Raw genomic sequence first — 11,563 nt, 5'->3', positions numbered from 1 at the left:
ATGAATACCCTACTATAATTGAAATTCATAAATGGTTTTAGGGTTTACATACATTTTGATTGTTGTAGTAAATAATCAAACACTTCCTTGTTGAACAAGCTTCAGAAAGCAAGCACCGGAAATCTCGTGCCTCTAATGGTTGTACCCAAACCCTAACAATAGAAGACTTGAGAGGAAAGATGAAAGGGAATGTAAATTTTCAGCTCTAAAGTGAGTAAGGAGTCTTGGATAAGGTAGATAACCCTTATCCCCTTTCTTGCTCTTTAAGGCTCCCAAGAAGCCCTAGGAACCTCCAAAACCGTCCCCTTCATGTGGGAAGGTTTTAGAATCCTTCAATGCTTAACTTTTGAATATTATCACATCTAGTCCTTATACTTTTAATTAATCCAAAAAATCCAAAAAATTAATTTCAATTAATTTCTGATTAGTTATTAGTTAAATAATACTATTTCTAATTCATATATTATTTTCATAATATATTAATAAATTATTTATTGCTATTTATTAATCTTATAATAAACTAATAAATCAAACTTTCTCTCCAAAAAATCATTATGTCAAATACTTGGTCTGAGAGCAGCCCAAAGACTACTTTTAAACGTATTATCATCATTTAAAGTGGTCGTGGTAGTTTTTTTTTTCCTTTCTCGTAAACTTTTGACCCTAAATGTTCTACTAAAATCATTGAATTTTTTATCTTAACAATTAATCCTCCTTAATAAATGAAGGTTTTTTTTGCCACATGTCATATTCTCTTTCATTTTGATACTTGTCATTTTGTGAGAATTTTAGAAATTTTATTTTACACTTGTCATTTTTTAGGGATTTCCGATTTCTTAAAATAAAATTCCATAAAATTGTAATGGTTCTATAAAGAAATAAAATTATCCTATTAATTGGGTAATAAATTCTCATAAATACTTCAAACGATTTAATTTCTTTTGCAAATTTTTAGAAGATTACATTTTGTTATGTAAAATATTACATTATAAAATATTTCATATTTATATATTGATATTAAATTTTTATTTTTAATAAAACCGTGTAATACACGGGTCTCACATCTGGTCTATATAAGAAGTCATAGCATATTAAAAGTAGTGGACATACAAAAAATTATTAAATTTGGATAAATTTTATTAAACAGAATTAATATATAATATTTAAACCGTAGTAATTTTCCAGAAAAATTATTTGATGAATGTTTGGAATTTGATATATATAATTATTGGATTAGGTAAAGAATGCATATACCAAATTGTGAATCTTGGGCGGCAAAGTCGAAATGAATAGAGTGGGCACTCCGATCATCTCTTCCGTGGACAGAGTCAACCCCATCATCCAAACATTGGCGAAATACAAATGTCAACAACCAACAACATCCAAAATGGTGAAGTTTCGATTGATCGTTTTGATCTTCATCTGGGTTCGGAATGCAACGAAGAAGAACCAGTAGTCTTGGGCGTCGATGGCGGCACCACATCCACCATATGTGTTTGTATGCCTCTTCTTCCTATTTCCAATTCCCACAATCATCTTCCTGATCCCCTTCCTGTTCTTGGTCGCGCCATTGCTGGTTGCTCCAATCACAACAGCGTCGGAGGTACCCCAATTTCCTTACTAATCGCACTTTTCGTGATTGTCGATCTTATGTATATGCTAATTTTTCGTCATTTTTCTTTGATTTAACTCCATTATCATACGTTCTCTCTCACTTCTGAACAATTAACTTGCCTTTCAATTCGTTAAGATTAATACGGAATTCAAACATTTTAGAGTTACTTTTCTACTTTTAGGTGTTTGATTGTCCGTTGAAAGTGGCAATTCTCAGTTTCTAGTGTCTAGGGTTTAATACTTCGTTTTTTTTTAAGTATTGAATTCCACTTGCATTTAGTTAGAATGCAACACCATAAGCAACAAACATACTTCATTTATGGAATTTAACATTGTTTTTTCCTGTGTTATCTGCATTCACTGTTACAGAGACCTTAGCCCGAGATACATTGGGACAGGTGATGATGGAAGCCCTTTCAACCTCAGGCTCAAAGAAATCCGCTGTTCAAGCTGTTTGTTTAGGCGTATCAGGTGTCAATCATCCAAATGATCAAGAAAGGATACTAAATTGGCTGAGGTTTGAATGATCTTTAGTTCCTTGACACTCTTAATCCACTAAATCCATCTCTTGTTTTCTTTTCTTCCTCTGTATGATGCAGAGAGATATTTCCAAGGCATGTGAAGCTTTATGTTCAGAATGATGCAGTAGCAGCTCTTGCAAGTGGATCCATGGGGAAACTTCATGGATGTGTTTTGATTGCAGGAACAGGGAGTATTGCTTATGGCTTTTCTGAAGATGGGAAGGAGGCTCGGGCAGCTGGTGGTGGGCCCGTTTTGGGTGATTGGGGCAGGTAATCTTCTGTGTTTCTTCTCTTTCATATCTGATTTGAATCTTTCAATATTTCATGTTGTGATGAATGAGAGTTGTTATGTACAGTGGTTATGGAATTGCTGCTCAAGCATTGACATCTGTTATTAGAGCTCATGATGGCAGAGGTCCTCACACAATGCTTACAGATTCTATCTTGAAATCACTCAACCTTTCTTCTCCAGATGAACTCATTGGGTATATCTCACTCATGAAAACCTTGTAACTAGTTTTTCAAACCATTAAATTATATTTTTTTTTCTTCTAGCTAACATTTCTTACAAAGATCACAAAGTAAATCAATCATATCAATCTCGAGTATTAAATCATAATTCATTATCTTTTCACTCGAGTATCCATCTTGGCCCATAATACTCATATGACTGTCTGTCCACAGTCTACCGTCTATTGTCTACTGTCAGCGGGGAGAAAGTTAAAGATTTGACAACGCTTTCTTGGCCCATAATACTCATATGACAGTCTGCCATTGTCACTGTCACTGTCACTGTCACTGTCAACTGTCTACTGTCCTCTGTCTGTGTCACTATCGAAGTCTATCACTGTCTGCTGTCACTGTCAGTGGGGAAAAAGATAAAGATGAGACAAGGCTTTCTTGGCCCATAATACTCATATGACAGTCTGTCACTGTCTGTGTCAATGTTAATGTCAACTGTCCACTGTCTATGTCACTGTCTACTGTTTGCTGTCACTGTCAGTGGGGAAAAAGATAAAGATGTGACAAGGCTTTCTTTGCCCATAATACTCATATGACACTCTGTCATTTTCTGTGTCGACTGTCAACTGTCAACTGTCAACTGTCTACTGTGATTGTGACCGGGGAAAAAGATAAAGATTTGATTGACAAGTGGTGGTTGTGTTGTGTTGTGTTGTGACAAGGTGGACCTATGCAGATCCATCTTGGGCCCGCATTGCAGCACTAGTTCCAGTAGTGGTGACATGTGCAGAAGATGGTGATGACGTGGCAAATCAGATATTAAATGATGCCGTGGAAGAATTGTCTCTAACTGTCAAAGCAGTTGTTCACAGGCTTGGTCTCTGTGGTCAAGGTATGAGTATGACTTTATTATTATTATTTTTTAAATTATTATAATAACACTCCATTCACTAAATCAATATAAAAAAAACTAATACTTCAGTGGCTAAATCAATAAAAATGGTTGTTTTTTCTGAAATGTAAAAAACCCTTTTATTTAGAAAAATTAATGATTGGGTGCAGATGGGAGTGGTGAATTTCCAGTTGTGTTAGTGGTGGGGTCCTCATACCTAACAAAAATTGGGATATCGGTCAAAAGGTTGTTGACCGTCTTATCAAGACCTACCCTGGTGCTTTCCCTGTTCTACCAAAGGTCACTTCTCTTCTCTATTTCATTTTGTGTCACAAGGGCAAAACCGTCATTTCACTTGTTATAGGAAGCTCTTATTCTCGTAGCTACAACTGTTGCTTCCTTGCATCACATGTCAAGAAATTCGACTTAATGTCATAACTCATAAGTCATGTTTGGTCAAATAAGGGATACTTGATGTAGGGGCATTTACGTCTTTTCACAAAGACTAGTATTTAGTTCAATGCGTGTCAAACACAATATAACTTGTTATGTTCTCTTATGCAGGTAGAACCTGCAGTTGGGGCGGCTTTACTGGGGTGCAATTTCTACATGAAGGAAAAGGAGAGGAATGGGGTTATATGATCACAATATTTTAACGAGTTTATTAAATTTTAATTGAATTAAAGTATACATATATACACATCTTAAACCACCTCATTGTTGTATCTATTATGTGGTAATGGTACCTTTTTTTTTGTATAGTATTTGATGACCAAATTTGCGTAGATTTTGTTGTTATTTTTTATGCTTATATACTACTGTTAATTGATATTAGTTCCGATTGTTGTCTCTTTACTTCTCCATCATCGTGCTTGTGAAAAAAAATGTTTTTTTAAGGATAAGTTTTATGGAAATGTAGTTGAATGAAGCCACATACACAATAACTTCATCACTATTGCACAATGAAACAAGAGAGATTTTGCATGTTCGCCAAACCTTAGTACATCTCCCAACAATATAGCTAACAAATTTGGTGCCATGGCTTAGCTAACAAATGGGATGTTTTAGTAAATCATAAGGAGATCATAACATATGTTTTAACATCTAAACATATGTTGAAACATATGGTGTGATCTCCTTGTGATTTACTAAAACATCCATGAATTCATGAGTTGTTTTTTATTTGTTTAGTGAGCAAGATAATGCCAATAAGCAACTTAAAATTATCCATGAATGAAAAGGACTAATCTATCATGTATAAAAAACAACTCATGAGTTCATCCGAGAAATTCTCTAAAATAGTGAAAAACTCCTTTTATTTATTTATTTTTTCATTTTCTCATGTCAAAGCTACAATATCAAACTTTCTTTTGTTGGTTTTTGAAGATTTCAAACACAAAAACTTGTTTTTTATGAAATCGTAGAAAAATGTTTTTTTTTTCTTCACAAAAAACAAACTTGTTTTGGTTGACTCATCAACATTTCTATGATGACATCATCATTTTGCAGATGTGAAATTGATGATTATTTTGTAATTAGACTATTTTTTCCTATTTCTTGGGGAGTAATTAGATTACTTTATTTGTTTTTTTAGTAACAAAAATGTTGATATTATCATTTTAGTTAATAGCTAAGAAACCCCATAAATTAATGAAATACAAAATTGTAAAAATGGTTGATGTGGTTGTCAAAAAACTGTGATTTTGGTCCAAAAACATTTGGTGGTTCATCAGTGGTCCAATTTTGAATATTTTTAGTGATACACTTAAGGTTAGTTTTATGTTTCCTCTTACCATCATCGCCGCAACCAAACTCGACTTTTAGTCCACCATTATCGAGTACTCATTCAGCGTAATCCTTAGGTTCTAGTTTAGGGAAAATTGATTTACCCTTCATTACCAACTACACATCAGGAGATGATGAAGTCTGAAGACTATGAGTTTTAGGATCAGAGAAGATGACTCAAGAAGGGATTGGGGTTGGATTTATTTTTCGTTTTTTTTTTAAGTTAAAAAAATATAAAAATAAATAAAGGAAATTTAAAATAACTATTTTAGAGATATATTCGTCATTTTATGTTGGATATGGACCAGAAACCATAAAAAAATATCAATAAAATAGACAAAAACCACACAAAATATCCAAAATTAAACTCTTTATATACAATTTTTTTTTTTTTTTTTTTTAAACCACGTATTTTTTAGGTCAACAAAAACCATTTTTGCAATTTTGTGTTAATGAAAATTAAATCTTCTCCCGATTAGTCTTATCTTTTAAATTTTTTTTCTAAAAAATACCACTCGCTTTCCTTTCACTTCCCCAAAACTCGAGAATGGTATTCCCGCTAAACTAATGCTCCTTATCTTCGGTTTCGAGTGACAGACAGAAGGTGAAGATCATCCAGCATTCGTCCTTGGTGAAGAAATGATTTCCCTGCATCAAGGCTTATTCCGATCAATTCAAACAACAATTTCCGAGCCTCGTCTCCACCGATTTCAAGCACATCTCGTTTTTTTGCTTCCACGTTTCAAGCTCCTCTCTCTGCGTCGTCAACTTCCTCCAAAATCTTCAGGTTTTGATTTACTTCTTCCTTATTCTTCAATGGTTTCGTATTCTATTCTAACTTCGATTTCATTTGCTTAATCGTATGCCATTTTGTTTCAGTTTTGGCAAAACTTAACGAAGAGGAGGAAGCACATGGTGTTTATGAAGTTGGGCGAGGAAATAAAGCTTTGAAGCTAAAGGTTGAGCAGATTGGGATAAATTTCGATTCCTGTACCCCTGGCCAATACACTCTCCTAATTTGTCCACTGGTATGAATATCTTGATTTGTTAGGTTTTTTTTTTTTTCTCAATTACTTTGATATTTTACATCATACCTCGAAACCTTTTGGTTTTGAAGTTAAATATATGCATCAATTTTGAGGAAAATATGGAGTGGGATGAGACATGTTTATTAATCCCAAAAATGGTGACTTTGATTTGAACTTTGAAGATGCTATAAGTAACCCTAATGTTGAAGAGATGAAGTAATAGTTATCGAATTTGTTTGCAAATTTTTGCTTAATTAATTTAACCTTCTGTTGAAACAGTGCAAAGGTGGGCAATCCAAAGGGAGGACTCTTTCATTCCATAAAAACCAAAATGAGTAACTTCTTATGTCTTTAGTTCATTTAAAGTTGTTCTTGACTTCTTTCTTCATTTAATTCAAAAAGAATCTGAGATTATTTGATTCCATGATTATATATCCACTCAAACTTCATGAATAACTTATTTTTCCTCTTTGTATTCAGGAAAGTTGCAATATGGAGATGCTTTAATTTTGAATGTGGATACTCTGGTCATGTATGTACACTTGAATTATGTTTCTCCACTTTTTTATTAAATTATTTGTCATGTAATTAATCCTATTGCAGGTTTTGGCAGATGTGGGTCCTATACAAGAAGAAGTCAACAAAGTCAATGTTCCCAAAAAACCAAGTGAAGAGACCTTGCGTTTAGAGCCACTTGGTGTTGAGGTACTTCACAATAATTTATAATTTGTTCTCTCTCTCACACACACACACAATGATTTTTTTTTTTTTTATATGTTTCAGTTGATTGAATACTTTGCTACACGAAAAATATCAGAAGAGATTTTGAAGAAAAATGCTGTTATGCAAATGATTGATGATAAGGTATAATACTATAATATAAGTATGTTGAATTCCCTTAAATTTACTACATTTTCTGAAGAACATTTCTTTATTTGTATAAACAGAATGTGATAGCTTATACATATAGAAGAAATGGTGAACTTGTCAACTGTAAATTTCGCAGCATAACAAGCAGAAAGTTTTGGCAGGTTGGTTTTAAACTTTTAATTAATAAATATATATATTCAATATCATTATCATTTTCTTTTTATATATAAAAATATATGAATAATGAGGTTTTGTTATAAAATTCAGGCGAAGCATGGAGAAAGGATATTGTATGGACTTGATGGCATAAAGGAAGGACATGACATTGTTATAGTAATAATAATTTTTTTAATAAATTTTAGATCTATTACTTTAATAGTTTAATGTATATATAATGTAATATATGTGTGATGAATAATGAATATAATTTAATGGTGATAGTAGGTTGAAGGTGAAATTGATAAGCTTTCAATGGAAGAAGCTGGAATTATAAATTGTGTTAGTGTTCCTGATGGAGCACCACAACACGTGTCAATAAAAGCATCACCCTCTAAAAAACAGGTTTAATTTAATGCATTTATTTCTCCTTTTTTGAAATATAAATAATAACTAAATCGAAAAAGAAACAATCAAGGGTGGTATAGTAATTTCAGATTTGATTGGGACTTAAGGCAAAACAAAACCAAACTATATAGTTAAAAAAAATAAGTTAGGGACCAAACATGCAAATTACCCCAAACCACAGGGACCATTCGTGTAATTTACCGGTACCAAATTATCAGTGTATTTAAAAAAAATGAAAGAAACTTATTATAGAGATGAAATTTGGTAGATTTTTCAAAAGGAAAGTGTCGGAAAAGTCTCAAAATTTTAGGAAAAGTTTCATTTTAGTCTCAATTTTTTTTTTGAACATAAAAGTCTCGATTATTTTATTTTGGCTCAAATTAACAAAAAAATCCTTTTTTCCCTTTTAACAGGAAATGACATTATCGTGTAAAATCAAATAATTGAGACTTTTCTGTTAAAAAGAAAATTAGGACTAAAGTGAAATTTTTCCGAAAATATTAGGACTTTTCTGACAATTTCCCTTTTTCAAAATACAGAAGAAATGAAAGTAGGATGCTGCAATAAATGTATGCATAAAAGTACATTGCTATTTATTGCATTTAACCCAAAAAAGTATATTTATTTTTTAATAAAAATAAAACGACCACTCAATTAATATATTAAATTGTTTGTTAGTATTAAATCATTTGTATAATCAGGAGGCTAGATTTAAATACCTATCGGATTGCAACGGGTGTCTTGATAAGGTGTGTAATTTATTATTATTATTATTTTTAATATTCATTTATGTTAGTCAAAGTCAATGCTGATAAAAAAAATAAAAAATGAGAATTTTTATTTTTATTATATATTTATTTATTGTAGGCATCTCGAATTATATTGGCTACAGATGGTGATGGACCTGGTCAAGCCTTAGCTGAAGAGCTTTCATGTCGTCTTGGAAAACAAAGGTTTTTTTTTTTTTTTAAATAATATTAAATAAATAAATGAAAATATATTGTTATTTAATGGTGTTTGGAAAAAAACCAACTTTTTTTACAATTATTTTTCAGATGTTGGGTTGTAACTTGGCCAAAGAAAGATGAGGTCACACATTACAAGGATGCAAATGAGGTTAAAATCGTCTTTTTCTCAGTAAAGGTTAAAATCGTCTTTTTCCATAGTAATTAATTAATATGGTTTGTTACATAGGTTCTTGTGCATTTGGGGGCAGAAGCATTGAGACACATTGTGGAAAATGCCAAGTTATACGAAGAACAAAAAAATTATGCGGTTTTATAAACAAAATAATCAGCTCATTTGTTGAATATTTTGCTATTTTTGGAAAGTGAAGGTTGCTGAATGCAATTGAATTTTGAATCTAGGTAGAAAATGTAGTTGGATTATTCAGTTTATATTGCATTAAAAATTAAAAATGTTTTACTTTTGGAAAATTTATAGAAAAGTACAACGTATTTTTACCATTTTATTGATTTACTACCCAATAGATTGTTGATCCAAATTGAAAATAAATATATTAAGAACAAAAGAACGAAATTATAAAAATGATTTAAGAAAATGGAAAATATAACATTGTGGTGAAAATCACAATCACAAATCCAAATATAATTATGCAAAAACCCTATGAAAATCTCAAACTACATGCAACATTTTCTAGATTTTACATGATAACAAAGATGAAACAAATTTCAATCACGTGCACACTTGTTGTCATAATGCAAATTAAGCCTTCGCTTTTCCAGCTTGAAGAGATTGAATCCTTTGCTGTAACTTATAAATCTGTAAAAAGTAAAAAAGTAAAAAACTTTTTGTCAATTCTTAGATAACTATTGTGATATTATTTATGAGCTTCATCATCTAAATTATAAAAACTCATGAGGTAATGGTGATAAATTTGTAACTCCATTTTGTAAAGCTTTTTTTCTATGCCACATCACATTTTCACTAACTTTATTTAACCACTTTTACAAGGTTTTCTTAGAAATTTACTAATTTACCACCATCTTTGTGAAATGTTTTATAAAGGCCCTTATCTAATTTGTTGTTTTTATGCACATTTAACAGTTTTTCTACATACAATCACCAACAATATCTCTTTTTATAGACATCAAATGCCACAAACAAAACTGAAAAAATATATAACAAGATGAAGAGAGAAAAGGTCACTAACAGCTTCTTTCTTGCTATTTTGCTTTTCCTCCATATCCTGAAGAGTTGAATCCAAACGTTTCCTGTTTTCAAGAATCATGTAGAAATGTCATATTTGAGGCTATGATATGAGCTTAAGAAGGACAAGACTTATTCTAGTAAGCTATATATGATATGAGTGTTTCTTTTTGACTTAATAATGACTTAATAGGGAAATTAGTTATACAAACATATATATAATAGCTTAGAATGATATTTAAACAGAGAGTAAACTTACAATTCAGCTGAAATATATTCAATCCTCTTGCGAACATTTGCATTTGCTTCAGCAAGATCCTGCTTTACAAGCACTGGTCCGATTAATTTGTACACATTTGCATCCTCATTCAACAAATCCAATTCCTATAAACAAAAAAGAGTTCCATTAAATCTGAATACAGCTATCAAACAAGATTATTACTTTCACAAATCACAGTGATAAAATGATAGTAAAATGAAGCTTCAGATATCTAAAGCTACTCTTTTTTCACCCAAAAAGTCCATATTCCGATTCTTGATCTCAACATGGCATCGCAATAGAGTCAATTGCTAAAACTAAAATAGATCCTTAGAAAAGAAAGGAAACCAGTTTTTGAAAAAAAGTAAAGGGGAATAATGGGAAAGAGGGGGACCTTGAGGACAAGTTCATTTTCACCAAGCTGGATGGTGTACTTCTTTCTAACTTGGTGGTTCTTCGATATATCTGTAGGATGTAGACAAACCAAAAATCAAAATATTATGATTCATTCAGTAATAGATGTTAGGTTGATGAATCGCAGGAGATGATAGAGTCATGACTTGCCCTTTTGGATTTTGCTGAGATCATTGGCTTTCCCCTCCAACTCTTTCTGTAGTTCTCGCGCGGCAGTCGATGACGAAGCCATTAGTGAGTCTAACTCGGAGTGTTGTAAGCTTGGAGACGAGGATAGATGGGGGAAGGAGGAGAAGACTGAAGAGGCGTGAAAGACCTGGGTTTAATTTTAATGGAGGAATTGGGCATCATGATTCATGGCCATGGCGAACTCGCTAAAACGGATCGGCTGCATTGATGATGGGCCTGGACAGGCAATGGGTTTAATGGGCTAAATACAGAAAAATATCAACGCATATCTATTTGACTATTCATTTGTGTATTACACAATTACATAACTACAATGTACATTTAATTTTCTTTTTTATGATGTTATAGTATTGGTATTTTTTTTTTAAAAATATATTTGATTATACTATAATATTTTTTTTAAATATTATAAATACATTATAATAATAAGAACAACATAGAAAATAAAAGACGGCCAACAAATGATGAATCAGCCAAACCGATGTACGATCAGAGGTCAAACAAAGTGGTCTTTTGAACACACATGGTATGACTTATTGTATGTTGGTCGATTATATGGATATAACCAAAGAGCCTATAAGTTCGGTCAAGGTCGATGAGACGGCCGGTCAATTATTGTCAAGTGGGCATGTTTGGCTATGTCTCTTGAGTAGAAATATGTGATTTTTATGTTGTTTTTCGGGTTTTCTTTAGTTGGTCTTTTTTTCTTGTTACATAGGAATCATATTATATAAATAGGTTAAGTTGTCTTTAAATTATTGAGAGTGGATTTATGAGTTTGAAAACATTTATAAGA

At 31.9% G+C, this 11,563-nt stretch overlaps 2 protein-coding genes and 1 pseudogene across 3 annotated transcripts; 2 read left to right on the top strand and 1 right to left on the bottom strand.

Annotated features, from left to right (window-relative positions):
- Positions 1 to 1,251: 1,251 nt before the first annotated feature.
- Positions 1,252 to 4,338, top strand: LOC145162839 (uncharacterized; annotated as a pseudogene). The gene is made up of 7 exons (XR_013739371.1): positions 1,252 to 1,603; positions 1,984 to 2,131; positions 2,214 to 2,405; positions 2,492 to 2,620; positions 3,320 to 3,489; positions 3,660 to 3,789; positions 4,054 to 4,338. The product of XR_013739371.1 is annotated as an uncharacterized LOC145162839 (transcript).
- A 1,442-nt stretch (positions 4,339 to 5,780) lies between these two features.
- On the top strand, positions 5,781 to 9,358 carry LOC145162821 (primase homolog protein-like). The gene is made up of 13 exons (XM_079081846.1): positions 5,781 to 6,061; positions 6,154 to 6,302; positions 6,582 to 6,637; positions 6,783 to 6,834; positions 6,906 to 7,007; positions 7,086 to 7,166; positions 7,250 to 7,333; positions 7,440 to 7,505; positions 7,617 to 7,733; positions 8,438 to 8,485; positions 8,604 to 8,689; positions 8,792 to 8,852; positions 8,931 to 9,358. The coding sequence occupies exons 1-13, from the start codon at positions 5,914 to 5,916 to the stop codon at positions 9,018 to 9,020; spliced, it is 1,140 nt and encodes a 379-aa protein (XP_078937972.1). The 5' UTR covers positions 5,781 to 5,913; the 3' UTR covers positions 9,021 to 9,358.
- On the bottom strand, positions 9,276 to 10,918 carry LOC145162825 (prefoldin subunit 6). The gene is made up of 5 exons (XM_079081848.1): positions 10,729 to 10,918; positions 10,559 to 10,629; positions 10,165 to 10,289; positions 9,910 to 9,970; positions 9,276 to 9,518 (listed from the first exon to the last, which is right to left on the bottom strand). The coding sequence occupies exons 1-5, from the start codon at positions 10,808 to 10,810 to the stop codon at positions 9,462 to 9,464; spliced, it is 396 nt and encodes a 131-aa protein (XP_078937974.1). The 5' UTR covers positions 10,811 to 10,918; the 3' UTR covers positions 9,276 to 9,461.
- Positions 10,919 to 11,563: the final 645 nt, after the last annotated feature.

Source organism: Lactuca virosa, chromosome 1 (assembly GCF_052849685.1).
Source record: "Lactuca virosa cultivar CGN04683 chromosome 1, Lactuca_virosa_CGN04683_v6, whole genome shotgun sequence".
NCBI classification, from domain to species: Eukaryota; Viridiplantae; Streptophyta; class Magnoliopsida; order Asterales; family Asteraceae; genus Lactuca; species Lactuca virosa.
Note: the sequence above shows the minus strand (reverse complement) of the source record. Positions and strands in the feature narration are given on the sequence as shown.